Source organism: Lonchura striata, chromosome 4A (assembly GCF_050655825.1).
Source record: "Lonchura striata isolate lonStrDom1 chromosome 4A, ASM5065582v1, whole genome shotgun sequence".
NCBI lineage: Eukaryota > Metazoa > Chordata > Aves > Passeriformes > Estrildidae > Lonchura > Lonchura striata.
Window position 1 is genome coordinate 20690355 of NC_140742.1, and position 16794 is coordinate 20707148.

A 16794-nucleotide genomic window follows, 5' to 3' on the forward strand; every position below is an offset into this window, starting at 1 on the left:
AATGGAGAAGGTAAACCCCCCTCCCTCCGAATTACCAGGATTTTTAAATTAAAAGGCTCTCAGGCAAAGATATGGGAATGGGAGTAACAATTCTTTACTAGGAGAAAACTAGATAACAATTTAAAAAGGCAAATGCAATTGGTACAAACAAAAACTAGTGATAAAGTCCACGACCTGACACCCTGAGGAGTCGGGGTGCTGGTAGCAGTCCAGTTGGAATGACAGCTGCTCCTCTTGCAGTGGGTGATGAATTGCAGCTGCAGTGGTGATCTTTAGAAGGGTATAGTTTTCCTCTGAAGATCTGGTGGCAGTCAGGTCGGTCTTCCTCTGCGCCGGGGCCGCCTCTGAGCTCCGCCGCCGCCGCCTCACTGCGCTCCAGCCGCTTCTCCAGGAATCCCGCCGAAGTAGCTGCTTCTCTGGCAATCCCCCAAAGAGAGAGCTGCTCTGTCCCCAAAAAGGTACCACTTTATACCATAAAAGAGTGCTTGGCTTCCCCCTCTGGGTGGAACATCTCACAATGGGATGGTGTTACATTTACCAGCCCTGCAGTGAGTCAGTCAATGGTGTATAAACAAACCATTACCTCTACGGGGCAAACCATTGTCTTTGGGAGAGATAACAAACCTGCCCCAACCTTCAACAGCTGGCAAATAGAATACAAGCTTATCTTACAAACCAGGACACACAGCTCAAGTCTGCAGAGTGTACACCTTCAAGAGAAAACATGCCACCACCCAAAAATAAGCTTGTTCAATAACTTCTGAAATGAAATCAATCTGGGATGACCCCAAATGAGTTTTTGCAGCTTGCTCAAGAAGTAGCTCAGCCCTTCTCTGAACAGTTCTCTCTCCCACCTGCCTTTTACTACCCAACTGCTCCCTCTTTTCCCCCAGTGAGTTCCCAGCCTATTCCAGTCTCCATCACACTCTTGCCTTCCCTGGTGCCCCTCACCATGAGGAAGGCTGAGCCCCAGGCATAGGGACTCATCCTGTCACTGGCTGAGGAGCAGCAATGTCTCAGAGGTCTGGTGGGATTTTAGTGTCATTGAGAGCTGCTCTCCAGCCCCCAGCTCTCCTCACTGCTGAGTTCCCGCTCCCTTTTCCTCGTCCTTGCAGCAGGATGAGCTCTGTGAATCCCCTGGAGCCTCCCCACTCTTCCCAGCCCACGCACCCACCTCAGTTAGGCTGAAGCTGCAGCTTCTGTGTCTCCTCTGGCACACCAGTGCAGTCTCCTGTGCGGGGAGCCCCAGCCCCAGAGCACAGCACTCAGCAGTGCAGTCGGGGCTGGAGCAGCTGCCCTGCAGCCCTGCCTTGGCTCTTTGTGGCAGGGAATGCTCCCTGTTTGCAGCTGTCCCTGCAGGATGGCCCCAGGGCAGAGCCCAACCGGGCTCCCACTGCAGCCTCTGAAGCTTGGGGCAGACAGTGGTCCCAGAGCTGAGGTTCACGGGGAGCTCCCGGAGCTGTGCCTCGCACTCTGTTGCCGTGTCACTGTGCAGGCTGGCTTGTACGGGGTGAATGTACCAGCCCTGGTTTGACTGACAGGGGCCAGGCCCATCACATCTCTCCCAAGGCTGCAGGCATTGCCCAGGCCAGAATCTGAAGGGGCACAGAGATCAGAGCAGTGAAATCATCCAGACTGGGTTTTCAAAGGCCCTTTTGAAAGAAGGGCTTGAGAATAAATGTGCTCTGTTTGCCTCACGAACATCGGGGTGAGTGGTCTCTTTGGCTCCAACCCACTTTCCTCCCCGAGCCAACGTTACCCACTCCCTCACACGTCCCCCCCGTGCCTTCCCACTGCCTTGTCCTGTCAGGGCTCCCGCAGCCCCTCATCCCTTTGTGGCCCCGTCCCCTCAGGGTCTCCCCAGCCCAGCCAGCCTGCCCGGCAGCAGCGCCACAGCCCCACAGGAGCTCCAGAGGAGCCCCACCAAGAGGCACCTGGGAGCCCTCAGCAATCCAGCCAGCAACACACGGGCAGGAGGACACGGATGGCGCTTCCTGGCTGGGACAGGGCTTGTGGCCATCTACAGGCACCGCTCTCACAGAGATCCCCACAGCTCCAGGCCCTGCCCATCTGCTCTGTGGGCAGCACAGAGGCTTCAGCAGAACCACCAAAGGCCAAGGGGCTTCTGGCCATTTTCCCTGCAACCCTGCATGCCTGGGCAGCTTGCTGAGCCCAGGAACCCTTTTCTCCCTCTTCCCCTTGGCCCTGCAGAGCCTGGGTAGCCAAAGAAAGATCCTGGGAGTCTGTCTATAGCAACACATCCTATATTTAAAGCTAAAGAAAAACAAAAAGAAAGAAAAGAACAATCTTAAAGAAACTAAACATTCCTGCTGGCTCAGGTGGCCCCAGCAGACAGAGCCTTTGGGATCAGCTCTCTGCAGAGCTCCAGCAGCGCAGCCAGCCGAGCCCCGACAGACGAGGCCGTCTCCTCCATGCCCTGCAGAGCCGATCACGCAGGCTGTCAAAGATGGAATATGGAGCTCTCTCTGCTTCCTGGACGATGTACGGTGTTTGAACTGCCAGGCTTGCGACGTCCACACTGATGTCATTTTCCAAGCCTTCAAGGGCTGAAAGAGAGAGGAACAGAGCCATGGTCAGTTCCCACATCTGAGGGGACCCGAGGGGACTCTGTGCCAGGGCCATCCCAGCCGGCTCTGGCCATGGCCAGCAGGGAGCAGGGACCAGCTGGATCAGCCCAAAGCTGCTGGCCACGAATCCCCAGGTGCCCTGAAAGCTCTGTGTGCTCTGCCCACGCCGGCCCTGGTCCGCACTGGGAGCAGAGCCCTCCGCAGCCGGGGCAGGGCTCACAGCTCCCCCGGCAGCCCCCGCTGGCAGCCCGCTGCCCTCGGTCACCCTCAGAGAGGAGCTGGAGCTCTTCCTTCCTCCCCCTCAGGTGCCGCCCGGCCGTCCCTGGGAACACAGAGCCTGTCAGGCCCAGGGCACAGCTCCCTGCCAGCGGCGCCGCCAGCCCTGTGCCCACACGCCCTCCTGGCCCGGCTCGTGGCTCACCCATGAACCTGACGGCCGCCTCTCGCAGGGGCTCCTGTGGGCTCTGCAGGTAGGGCAGGGCCCGGCGCAGGTGCTCGGCCACGCTGCTGCTGTCCTCTGCCAGCTGGAGAGAGCGGCAGGAGGGAAGGGTTGGCCCCGCAGCCCCCCGGGCCGGGGCTCCATGGGCACCCGGCTCGGGCCACAGGAGCCTGGAGCAGAGCCCGCGCGGCCTCGGGCTGCAGCAGCGGGCAGGGGCACAGCTGCCAGCCCGCACACCGAGCACCGCACTCAGGGGCTGCTCCAGGCTGGGGCTGCGGCTTCCCGGCCCTCCTTACCAGGCACTCGGGGAACTGCCACAGCTTCTGGTTCTGCACCAGCTCTCCAAGATCCCTCCTCTTGAGGAACTCGGCCGCACAGAGCAGCGTTTCCTGAGAAGCCTGGAGAGCAGCAGAGACGCGGAGATGGCCCCACAGCCCAGGGCACAAAAGAACAACGCTGGGTGGCCGGGGAGCCTCTGCTCTGCCACGGCACACCTTCCCACTTTGACCTTTTTGTTTTTATAGTCCCTTTTTATTTCCAGGTGACGTATTTTCTCTCGATGCACTCTGTGCCGGTGCAATTGGTTGCTGGGGGTCTTTTTTTCTGCCCTTGGTGGTCATAGGAATGAAGGCTCCTCATCTTCCTTGCAGATTGTCCTTGGCCTAAAAGTCAACTTGTATATAATTAGTTACACAGTCTTCTATGCTAGTTGCATTCCCTACTCAGTTCAAATTATCTCCTTTAACATTCATTTTGATGAACACCGACCATTTTATTTATTACACCCACTCTCTCCCAGTGCCCCCCAGCGTGTCCATCTCTCTGCTGCCCTCGAGCTCCCAGCCCGGCCCCAGCCGCCTGCTCCCATCCAGCTGAGGTGGTTCCAGGGCCAGCAGGAGTTCTCTGTGGTGGCCACCAACGTGGTCCCCAACGGGGACTGGACCCACCAGCTCCTGGTGCTGCTGGAAACCCCAACCCAGGCTGGGCTCACCTCAGCCTGGAACTCCCTGTGACCCAGAACTGGGGTACGGGGGAGGAACTGGGGGTGCTGGGAGAGCCACTGGGATGTGCTGGGAGCACCTGGGAGGGAGTTGGAGAGAGCCTGATTTTAACTGGGAGAGGAGGTTGTAGGTTTGGAAGGGCTAAGAAGAGGTTTGAAGGATACTGGGGAGGGTAGGATGGGGTTCTGGAAGTCCTGGTAGGCACTGGGAAGAGACTGGGAGAGGATTTGGGGGTCCTGGGGCAGTGGGGGCGACTGGAAGGAGGCTGTGGGATCCTGAGAGGGACAGGAGGGGCTTTGGTGGGTCCTGGGGAGGTCAGGAAGGGATCAAGAGGGAGGTTTCAGGGGATCCTAAGTGGGCTGGGAGTGACCTGGAGGGTGCTTGGAGGGGTCTGGGTGTCTGTGAGAGTTTTTGGGAGATCCTGACCCCTGTGGAAACTCCAGAGATGCTGCTGGATGCTGCCACAGCAAGATGCTGACAGGAACTGGAGACTCCTGAGTTGGGTTTTGTCTTCCTGGCACTGGGGATCGGGTTCTACCTGCACAAGAGAGTCTGGGGAGTCCCGTGAGTCGTGTCCCCTCTCCTCTGGAGTTTGTGTGCTCCCCAGGGCCCCCAGCCCAGTGTCACCCCCTTTTCTCTGCCCACTGAGCTCCTGAGCCGACCAGCCCCTCCCCGTGGCCTCGGGCCCGGCCAGCACCCCCCCACTCCATCCCCAGGCTGATTTTGGGGGGGTCGAGTGTCCCCCAGCCCTGCTGTCACTCTGCCCCTGCCCCCTGCTCCCAGTGTTCCCAGTAAAGCTTCCCAGTTAAACCCAGCCCAGTTCATGGGGGCACTGGGGAGGGACTTGGGGGGACCCCACGGCGGGGCCGGCCCTGGGCAGGGAGGGCGGGTCCAGGTGGGGAACACTGCCTGCTGCGGGTCTGCCCGGCAACTGGTGAGTCATCAGCCCCGCTCTCCCTGATTGGCTGACTCTTCTCCACCGCGTTCTCTCATTGGCTGAGGAGAGGCCCGGCAGTGCAGAGAAGGAACGGGAGAGATCCCGCCCCGAGCACCGGCACGGGGACAACAGACCCGGCCTGGGCACAGGGAGGGAATTTATTACCAACCAAACCACGGCAGCACCAGGAGAAGGGAAAGAAATCCCTCCAGCGCCTTCCCCCAGCCAACGGGGATCACCCACAACAGGGTTATCCACCATGGAGAGACGGGGACATCCCAGTTTAGAGCAAAGCCAATTTTATTGAGTGTACCAGGTGTTTATACAGGGATTGACTTGTATGGGGCTTATAGAGGGCTCTGTTTTTGGTAACAATTTCCCATTGGGTACACATTCTTCATGACATCACATCACCTGGTAACACTGAGCTCTTTCCTCACTCTCTTCCCTCACTCCAAGCTCTTTCCTCACGTGGGGCACTCACAGGGCTTCCCTTAGTGGTGCCTCCGTTGGTGTGTGGTCAAGTTTGAGCTCATGGAGAAGCTCTTCCCACACTTCCCACACTCGTAGGGCCTCTCCCCGGTGTGGATGCGCTGGTGCATGGTGAGGTGGCAGTTTCGTTTGAAGCCCTTCCCACATTCAGGGCAGCGGAACGGCCTCTCCTCTGTGTGAATCCGCTCATGTCTGAGGACACTGGAGCTGGTCTGAAACCTCTTCCCACACTGGGGACACTCGTAGGGCCGTTCCCCAGTGTGGATGCGCTGGTGTGTTCTCAGGGCAGAGCTCCACCCAAAGCTCTTCCCACATTCCAAACAGTCATAGGGCCATTCCCCAGTGTGGATCACCTGGTGCTCGATCAGGCCAGACATGTGTATGAAACTCTTCTGACACTTCCCACACTCGTAGGGCCTCTCTCCAGTGTGGATGCGCCGGTGCATATGAGGTTGGAGTTTTGCTTGAAGCCCTTCCCACAGTCGGGGCAGCGGTAGGGCCTCTCCTCTGTGTGAATCCGCTCATGTAGGAGGAGATTGGCAGTGGTCCGAAACCTCTTCCCACACTCCTCACACTCGTAGGGCCTCTCCCCAGTATGGATCCTCTGATGACAGACCAGGCTGGAGCTCCGGCTGAAATCCTTCCCACATTCCAAGCACTTGTGGGGCTTCTCCCTGCCATGAGGCTTCTCCACCAGCTCCGAGCTCTGCCTGGATCTCCGCCCGCCTTCCTGGCTCAGGGGGGCTCTTTCCTCCCTGCAGCTCCCTGGGCTGGGTTTGCAGCTCCTCCTCCTGCAGCATCTCCGGGGCTTTTCCTCCTCCTCCATCCAGCCACGCCCTGGTAATGTCAAATCCTGGTTTGGGGAAAAAACAGGAGGAGAGCATCTTGGACTGGAGGTTCCTCCTTGCCCAAGGAGGAAGTTATTGGGAATCTTGTGTCTATAAGAAACCCCAGGGAAAGCAAGGTTTCTTAAGACACAAAACACCAAGATTCAGCCCAAAAATCCTGCAAACTTCAAGACACAGAACAAAAACTCCCTAAACATCACAGCTCAGGAAAAACCTCCTCCAAAACATAAAGATTCAGCTGCCACATAAAACCAAAGCACCAACATTTAGCCCAAGAAAGCTCAGAAACACCAAGATTCACCCCCTGAAAATCGTGGACCCCCCTCCATAGTCACCTGCTGCATGTGGGGGGAGCAGCACTCCTGGGCTGGGGGGGAGGCTGCAGACACAGGGAGGGGTGGAACCTTCTGCTGCTTCCTCTTTCTGCTCCTCCTCCTCCTCCTGTGTCTCTACTCTTCCTCACACTCCTTTTCCTCCTGCTATTTTTCCTTCTCCTGCACAATCCCACCTTCTCCTGCCACCTGCATCCTTTGACCATTCTGTTCCTCAAGCCTGCTTCTCCTTCCCTTCTCCTCCTGGCCCCAGGCCCAGCACCCACTGCCGGCTCCCTCTTCCCCCCACACCCACAGCATCCCAGCGCAGGGGCAGGGATGGAGCTGGGGCAGGTCGGGCTGGGGCAGCGCTGGGCTCTCGGCCGCTCCCGCCCGCACTCGGTCCCCACTGCAGCCGCTCCCGCCAGGACAGCGCGGGGGGGCCCGGCCTTGGTGCTGCCCCACTCCCACCTCCCCGAATTCCCCTCGCGGGGCCATGGGGCCGAGGGGGGGCGCAGGTGGGTCCAGGTGGGGAACGCGGGGAGCTGCGAGTCTGCCTGGCAACTGGTGAGTCATCAGCGCCGCGGGCTCTGATTGGCTGAGCTCTGCCCGAGCCCTGGGGCTGCAGCACAGAGGGGACACCCTGCTCCAGGGGGGATGTCCCACAAACGGGGGACCCCATGAAAGGAACAACAGGAAAGTGTCTTTACTAACAGATGCTCTGAATCTGCTCGGAGATAGGGCCAGGGAATTTTATGTTAGGAAGTGACAGGAGAAGACATCGGTTTCAGAAAATGTTACTAATTGATGATAGAGACTGCTGCTCAGCCAAGGTCCTGCTCTATTCATGAGCTTCCAGAAGAACAAGACTTAACAGAGCCATGAATATCGTTTGCTATATGAAAGCACGGAGCATATCAAGGTGGGTATGTAGTAGGTGGATTGGGAAGTCTGTAGCGCTCAAGTACTTCAGCCAATGGGGAAAGCAGAGGGAGATGTGGCCAGGAGAAATAGGATGAAAAGGAAGCTGTGTCCTCCAACAATTGGAGAGATCCCATGGGGAATGTCCCATGGCCTCTCCCATTTTTAGGAATAAAATTCCATTTACAGGACTCCTCTGTCTGCTCTGTGGACAGAATCCTCTGGTGATGTCAATTTTTCCACACACCCTGGGGCTCATCCCAAATTCCTTCCACCCTCCGGGGCGGCGGCAGGGAGTGCAGCTGAAGGTGCCTCACCCACTTTGGGTGATCGGCTCCCTTGGCTGGCGGCAGCACCGGGGATTGATTGGGGACCCGGGAGTGAGCAGGAGACAGACGAGTGACACATCAGGGGGTCTGTGAAGAGTCAGCAGGGAGAGAGCACTGAAAATCTCATCAGTGAGTGCCCTGGGATCCTCGGGGAGTGAACATGGCAGGGCACCCATGGAGGGGAGAAAAGGGAAAGCCAGGGAGGGGTCCTGGCCAAAGGGATGATGATCCCAAAATGTCTCTGAAGGGTCCCTTGGGAGAATGCAGAAGAAGTGGAGAAGGGATTTGGACAACAGGGGATGGATGGAGTTGGTGTGCTGGGAAGGAATCAGGTGAAGGGGAGTGTGCAGCAATATGGTTCAGGCAAGAAGCAGCAGGAGGAATCGATGTGGTAAGAAAAAGGATGATAGCAAAGAGGAGGAAGAGAAAAATACTCTGGATAGGGATGTTTTTCCACAGAGTCTTAACCTCACAATTTGCCAGCTAATATTTTGAATTCCCAGTTTCCAGGAGAGGAAAAGCAGGAGGTCAGGATGCCAGGGGTTTCTCTGCGGCAGCACCGGGCGCAGAGGTGCGGCACCGGGAGCACGGGCTGGGGCCTGTGGGGAGCTGCGGGGCCAGGCCGGGGCTGTGGGGCAGCCGGGGCTCAGCGCCGGGCGCTGCCTGACCCCACCAGCCCCGGGCAGGGCCGGCAGTGGCCCCCGGCCCCCAGGAGGCTGCGGGACGCCCCGGCCGCTGCCCGGCCCCGGGGAGCTGCCGGCCCTGCCCGCCGGGGGGGCCGCCTTTGGACACTGCGGCAGGACAGGCACCGGCTCTGCCACACGGGCTGGGCAGGGACCCTGAGCACAACGGGGAACACAAAGGAACAGCTGGGAAATGCAGAGTGCACATGGAAGGATCAGGATTTGCTGTTCAGGATTTGGTTTGGGTCCCTGCAGAAAGGAAAGGTTTTGCAGAAAGCTCAGCAGCTCTCACAGGATGAGCACCCACAGGCAGTGACCGGGGCTGCAGGAGTGGCACAAGAAGGCCCTGCAGCACTTGGGCACAAGGGCACAGCAGCTGAAGGCAAGAAGGGATGAGCAAAAGGCCAAGCTGAAGGCAAAGGCCACGGCAGAGTTCCCACAGCCCTGAGGGATCAACCCCAGGGCCCAAGGGGGCCCCAGCACCCGGGGCATGACGGGGTCGGCCACAAGCACCTGGCAGAGGCATTGCCCTCCTGGCCAGGGCACAGCCCACCCAAACAGCCCCTGGTGAGGAGTCAGGGCTCCAGCTGCAGCCCACAAGGACACTGCAAGCACAGACAGCAGCACCCTCAGCAGGAGCAAGTCCACCCCTGCATGGACATGGATTGGCAGGGCTCTCTGAGCTCCCATCCCACCGGGGACCCACCACACTGGAGCCCTGGAGAACATTCAGGCTGGGTCTGCATCCAGAGGAAGCCTCTCCTGATGGACACAGGGGCCTCTCCATCCACTCTGAATCTTACACCTAAGGGGGGAAAACTGTAAAGGAATGTTTTCATTATTAAGGGAATAAATGGGAAAGCTGAGCTGGTATCATTTGTTCAATCATTATTACATGCTTTGGAGGATAGATTTGAAATAAACTAATTTCTTTTTCTTCCTACTCTGATTGTTATTAACTAGGAAGGAATTTGATGGTGGCATTGCAATATTGTAAAAGGTGATACAGAGGCTATTGCTGCTGTACCTTCGTGTCAAATGTCTGCCAAGGCCTCTGCTGAAGGGAACCCAGAGGTGTGGGCAGCCCCAGGGAAAATTTGATGTGGAGCCTCTCCAAGTTACTTGGAAGCAACCAGGACAAGTGGTGTCTAAAAGCAACACCCTGTTCCAGGGGAGGGAAGGAAGGGCTCACAGCCTGGTATGGAGTCCCTGCTAAAGGCAGGGCTCTTGGAGCCAGGGATGTCTCCCTACAGCACTCCTATCCTGCCAGTCAGGGAATCGAATGGCTCCAATGAGGAGAACAAGAACAAGTGCTAGCCAAAGACCCTGTGAAATGGCTCAATTTGCTATCGAAAAAATACCTTTTGAGTATCTGAAAAAGAAGTGGAAATGATGGAGACAAAGATTAAATATTTGGGACATATTTTGACTGAAGGTTTATGGTAGATTGACCTAGAGAAGGTCTGGGCAATATGAGAAGTAACATTTCCCAAGACCAAAAAAGATCTGCGACAATTCTGAGGATTAACAGGAATTCCACAGCCTGGATTGAGGATTCTCTGTTCCAGCCAGAGCATTGCAGGACTTTTTAACCCCAGACAGCCTCCAGGCTGTGGTATGGACACGAGAAAGTGAGCAAAACTTGAGAAAATGAACAACCAAAAATATTGATGCCTCAGCTGGGGCTCTTCCACACTCAGAAAAGAAATTGGAATTGCAGGTGAATGTTCAACAGGGCCATGCCAAAGGAATCCTTGGGCCAAAATGTTTCACCCAGTGGCCAAAGTGGCCTCATTGTCTGCAGAATTGTGCAGCCACAGCTTCAACAGAACCGAGGCCCAAAACCTGATGACAACAGGATCTCCAACTGTTCCAGTCTGCCATCAAGTTCAAGCTTTGATCACCAAAAGAGCCTCGCAATGGATGAGCAGTGCTCGGTTATTACAGTGTGAAACTTGTTCAGTGGCACAGGAGGGTTCAGAACTGAGGACAGGGGAAGGGTTTAACCCAGCCTCCTGTTTGAACAGCCCACAGAGGGGCTGGGAAGAAACCCAGCACTGCATTCAAGTGACACAGCTCCAGACCCAGCCTGGGGGAGATTCAGGAGACATTGCCTGGCCTGAGACAGAAAATGTCTTTGTGGATGGCTCTTCAAGGGCAGCAGAAGGGAAAAGAGTTCCACGACACGCTGTTATTGAGGAAAGGGAATCAGACAAAGCGCAGGTTACCCCCATGGTCAGCTCAACCAGCACAGCTGTGTGTGCTTGTAAGAGCCTGGCACTGAAATGCCCTGAGCAGGAAGGCTTCAATATCTTCTGGTGACACCACCTTACCTAACGGGGGCAAAAGCAATTCTGATTGCTCAGCAACTACTGGATCACTTATTAGGGTATTTCTAAAAATAATAATTCCAATAAAAGGGATTGTGGAAGAAACAGACTCAGACAAGCAGAACTCATTCTCCAGGAAAGATTCTCCAGGGGGTTATGGCAGCTTTAGGAATACAGTGGGACCTCCAGAACCCCTGGCACCCCCACAGCTCAGGCTGGGTACAAAGAATGAATGGGGAAAGAAAGAAACACCTTTGGAAGCTGGGGATAGAAACCAAGATGCCATGGGGACGGCTTTTGCCATTGGCTTGGGCAAGAAGAAGGGCCACACCCAGGGCAGATATTCCATTATTTCCCCTTGCAATTGATCTCGGGAATCCTTACCTGGGAATTCTCCACCTAGTGCAGGGTGGAGATAAGGGATGCACATTTAAAGCAGTCCGTGGCCAGAATCCTGTCTCTGGTGCAATCTCTCCCCCAGGAAGCTGGGCTGGCACAGAGCCTGCCTTGGCACTTTGCTGTTGCCAACATCCAAGCAGGACATGGGCTCTGCCTAAGGAGTGCAAAGCAGCACCACTGGTGGCCAAGTGGCGTGGCCCATGCCAAGGGGCCCCGAGGCCAGAAACAGCCGCTAGCACAGCTGAACACGGGGGGACCCCTCAGCCTGGGCTCCAGGTCTCTGCAGCCCCGGAGATTTGCACTTCCCGCCTGCAGCAGGAGGATGGGAGGCCCCCCTGAGCCTGCACTGAAGGCAGCGCAGCAGCAGCCAGGGCTCCACAGCGGGGCAAGGCCCTGGGCCTGCCCACACCTCCTCTGCTGAAATCCTCGGCCTGGCCACCCTCCCTGGGCAGCTCCAGCCACCGGGGCCAGCCCTTGCTGCCACTGCTGCAGCTTCAGTGCTCGCTGGGCCTGCACTGCCACAGCTGCTGGGGACACACCGGGACAATTCCACTCTGGCTCTCACTCACACTCACACACTGCCCTGCCTGCCAGTGCATCCATGGAAAATAGACCAGCTCACAGACTTGAACATTGTTAACCTTTGATTTCTCTACTCAGGCTTGCTTTGCCTTGGCCTTGGGGAAACAAATGTTAAAGGTTTTGTTAAGGGCTGTTACACCACTCAGTGGAGATGAGTTTCACATCTCAACACACTGGGAATGGCCCAAAAGATACCCACAAAGATAACGACCAGCAGCAAAACATCAACCCCAGCAGCAAACAGCGACCAACACCTACCCCAGACACTGCCCCGGGCAGGGCTGCAGACACCTGGTCTGCAAAAGGCTGAGAAGGAAATCCAGCACTTCCCACCTCATTAACAGCAGAAGCAAAGAAATCCGGGTCCAAGAGGAAACCAAATACTAAAAACTACAGGACTTGAAACTATAGAACATTAAACCAGTGGATGTAGATTGCTTCAGACAGCACAAGTTTGGGAAAAACCGAGTAAAACCCATATGTAATGGAACAATTTTCTCGGGCTATGTGGGAATGGAATGACTTCTGTTGCACATCCTGGCCAGAATCAAGGAATGCCTTCATTCTAACACTAAAAAGAATAGTGAAGTTCTCCTTTTTCCTGAAGTTTCAGTGCAAAGTTTATAGCAACAGAGTATTTTTTTATTACTCATACTTCTATATAGCTGGTTATGTTTGGGTAAAGGATGTGAGAATGAGTTTTTTTTTCTGAGGGGGGGGAAGTAGAAAAAGATGAATTACCTTGGGATTTTTTGTCTATGTTTGTGCGTAGCTGTAAAAGATACCAAAATTTTGATCTGGGTTTTTTGAAGTTCACCTTTAGGCTGCATCACTAGAAGAGATATAAAGGTGACCCCTAAACTCTTAAGCAGGCAGTCTGGACAGGAGCTTTAGAAATGCAAATTAACACCGCTGGGGCATAGAGGAGACAATGTACCTGGCTCTTCTTGCCTGGGGCAGGAATTGGCTGATCCCCTCTGCCCCTCACCCCGAGCTCTGCCTGCTTGCACAGATGGAATCTGCACAGATGAAGGCAGAGCCCATGATGAGGATGTCTGACTCTGAAACAGAAAAGCTGAAGCTGCAAAGGGAAACAGCAAATGGAGAATGTTGGGAAAACTTCACTAAAATAAGGGGGGGGGGATCATCCCTCTGCCCACTCCAACATCTGCTGCCTCTGTCTGTGCTGTACAGGCTGTATCAGAGCACTGGGGTTTTTGCTAGAAGAGGTTTAGGGAAATCAGTTGGAATTCAAGTATTTGATGATGGAATAAGAAAAAAACGGTCAATTGATGCAACCCTAGCTTGCGGGAGCACCCTAAAATGGGGAAAAGCATTGAAGGGCCACCAGAACAAATCCTACAACACCATGGACCAGCCCCTGGGAACCCAAACCAATTCATATCAGGAGGCAGAGAACCCATTTATCATTTCAATAGCATCATTTGATTACAAGCTGTCCTCAGAATAAGAACCAACCAGACAGCTCCAGCTCCTGACCTTCCTGCCGACGAAGCCACTGAAATGAGGAACACAACATTTCACCAGGGGATGGGATCAGATTATCTGTTAGCAGAAAAAACAGGAGTTTGTGGAAAACTAAATGGCTTAAACGGCTGCTGGTAAAGAAATTACAAGGGAAAAGTGCTGAAAAAGCTAACAAAGGAAATAGGAGAGCAGTTTATGTATTCCTCCAAACATGGAAAGGATGGGAATGGGACACCCTTTCGTGGCTACCCAGCACACCAGGGGTTAAAGGAATGCTGCTTCTCCTCTTCTGTGCTGCAGCAACTCTCATCTTTTTACCATGCTCCACACCTTGGCAGTGCAGCTCATCCAGCAGCTGAGCCAGGGCATGCAGGTGGCAGCCAGGCCTCCTGATCCACAAACGGCGACAAAAGGACAGGGAATGAGGGCACCGAGAATAATCCCAAAACCAAAGAGGACCCGGGAAGAACAAAACAGAGTCAAGGAGTGAATCTGCCTGGAGATAGGGCCGGGCACTTGTAGATAAGGAAGCAACGTGAGAAACCATCAGGTCCAATAAATGTTCCAAATCTACCCAGACAGCTGCTCAAAGTGCCGCTACATTCCCGAACTTCGAGGAGAAGAACAAAGACTTAACAGAGCCATGAATATCGGCTGTTCTACAAATGGAGGGTGCACATTAACGAGGACAGGCTCCAGGCGCATCGGGAAGTCGGAACCTTCCAAGGAACTCAGCCGGTGGGCAGAGGCAGAGGGAGATCGGCCGGGAAAATGAGGATAAAAAGGAGGCTGCGGGCTACAGCCACGGCAGAGAGCGCACGGCAAATGCCCCACGGCCTCTGCCCCTGCTCGGCAATAAAGTCACTTTGACAGGACTCCTCGCTCTCCCCCGGGCACACGAACCTCCGGCGACGGGAATTTCCCCGCCCGCTCCCGGCCGCGGGGCAGCCCCTCTGTCCTACCCACAGCAGCCGGGCCGAGCCAGCGCTGCTCCGGCAGCGGCTCCTGCCCGGCCCCGGCGGGAAGGAGACCGCGGGCAGCCGCTCCCGCAGCGCCCTCAGCCAGGGGCCGGCACGGGCCGGACACGGCACCGGCGAGCCGCCGGAGCCCCCTGCCGCCCCCTCCGCCCGCAGCCAGCCCCGAGCCCCCGCAGAGCCCAGCGCGGCTCCCACCTGCGCCGGGGCCGCCTCCGAGCTCCGCCGCCGCCGCCTCACCGCGCTCCGGCCGCTGCCGCCGCTGCCGGGCCCGCACAGCCGCTCGGCCAATGGCGGCGCTGGGCGGCCACGGCCGCCCTCAGCCCGCCGCCGGGGCCGCGCCGCGCCCCGCTCCCACCAATCAGCGCGCCGCAACCGCGACTGACGGCACCGGCGGCCAATGGCAGCGAGCTCGGGGCGGGCTCTGCGCACGGCCCCGCCTCGCCCCGCGCTCTCGGCGCCCCCGGGCTGCGTGAGGGGAAAGCCGGAGATGAGGAACAGCCCCGGCACGGGCCCGGGCCGAGCCGGGATTGAGCTGCCCACACAAACAAACTTCTCCGCGCCTCCCGCCACGGCTTTCCCGGCCCTGCGCCTCCCGTGCCTCCGCCTCTTCGGGAAGCCCAGGAGCCTCACTTCCCCTGCCCCTCGTTAGCGCATCAGTGCTTCGCTTTGATTTCCCCCGAAAAGGGAAACCTGCCCGAAGCCCTGTGGGTGGGTGGGGCAGGGGAGAGATTTCTGGCAGAAAACTCCAAAGACTCGGAGCAGGAGAAGGAGAAGTCGGTGCAGAGCCTTAAATGCAGCTTTCCCCACGCCTCCCTGCTCCCAGCTGCGCCTCCTCCCCCGGCAGGGCGGGAGACAGGGAATGGGGCCATGCTCAGCTCATCCCCCGGGGCTTCTCCCTCTGCTCAGGGACAGGAGTCGTTCCCTGCTGCACCCTGCGCTCTCTCCCGGCCGAGACTTCTCCAGGAACTTCTTGGAGCGGAGTCCATCCCCTGGGCACAGCCCCCTCCGAGTGCTGCAGCGTGGGTCACTGTGCCACGGGCTCAGTCCTGCCAGGACAGGCTGCTCCAGCGGGGCCCCTCTGCCCGCGGGCTCACAGCCTCCTCTCAGGCATCGCCGAGCTCCAGCCCGGCTCCTCCAGGGGCTGCAGGGGATCTCTGCATCCCCATGGACCTGCAGGGGATCTCTGCATCCCCATGGACCTGCAGGGGGATCTCTGCATCCCCATGGACCCGCAGGGGATCTCTGCATCTCCATGGACCTGCAGGGAGATTTCCTCAGCCCCATTCTAATATATGTTATGGAATAATTCGTGCTTATATAAAATATGCATCAAGTCAGTTGTGCTTGTACAAAAAGATTCTTAAAGTTTTAAATGACCAGTGACTGCAGCCGGGGCTGGAGAAACCACTGTTGGCAGAGAAAGAAAGACCTAATTTACAAATGAAAAAAGGTAGCTCGGTGCAGAGATGGGCGCTTTCCGGGGACAATCCAGGAGACACCCAACGTTTAACCCCTGGTCTGCCGGGGAGCCGAAAAACCGTGTCTCATTCCCATCCTTTCCATGCTTGGACCCGTACATAAACTGCTTTCCTATTTCCTTTATTATCTTTTTCAACACTTTCCCCTTGTCATCTCTTTGCCAGCAGCAGTTTGAGTCATGTAGTTTTCCTCAAACTGCTTTTTTTCCTGCTAACAGATAATCTGATCCCATCCCCTGGTGAAATGTTGTGTTCCTCATTTCAGTGGCTTCGTCGGCAGGAAGGTCAGGAGCTGGAGCTGTCTGGTTGGTTCTCATTCCGAGGACAGTTTGTAATCTAATGATGCCATTGAAATGATAAATGGGTTCTCTGTCTCCTGATAGGAATTTGTGAAAAATGCCAATCACTTGGTTTTTAGAATTTTAAAATTTTTATAATAATAAAATGGTGGAAAAAATAGGAATAGAATTAGACTGATAAAAATTTAGAGTTAAGACAATTACAAGACAATAAAAAAGAAAGAATATCTGAGGTCCAGCTGCTCTCTGGTACTTAAGCCAAGAGGAATGTACCTTGTGAATAAAGGAATCACCCCTAAAACAATACACTGTTGCATATTCATATATCCTTCGTGGTTATGCATACATTATATTTGAAACAAAAAACTCTGTTGTATGTCAACTGTTTTCTTTAATCCCCACGGGGTCTTCGAGTCTGAGCAAGGCGTGAAGAAATCAGCTTCTTCTAATAAGAAAACCATAAATTGCTCTTCTCTGGAGAATTTGCGTGTTCCTTGAAGCGAGTATCTCATTCCTTAAACCCCCCGCCCCCCACACACATACATAGTTTCTTTTTTACTACTAAAGCTTCATTTTATCTACAAAGCTACATTTACCATACTGTTATATGTAGCAGATATAATTGGCGCCATTTCTAATATGATATATGTGACATTGAATATTTGTTGGATTTGTTAGAACACTCTAACACT

General features: G+C 55.6%; 1 protein-coding gene across 1 annotated transcript; it reads right to left on the minus strand.

Annotated features, from left to right (window-relative positions):
• Window positions 1–5247: 5247 nt before the first annotated feature.
• LOC146763313 (uncharacterized) lies at window positions 5248–14622 on the minus strand. Its single transcript, XM_085570655.1, has 2 exons — window positions 14521–14622; window positions 5248–6294 (listed from the first exon to the last, which is right to left on the minus strand). The coding sequence occupies exon 2, from the start codon at window positions 5901–5903 to the stop codon at window positions 5460–5462; it is 444 nt and encodes a 147-aa protein (XP_085426781.1). The 5' UTR covers window positions 5904–6294; window positions 14521–14622; the 3' UTR covers window positions 5248–5459.
• Between the last annotated feature and the right edge of the window lie 2172 nt (window positions 14623–16794).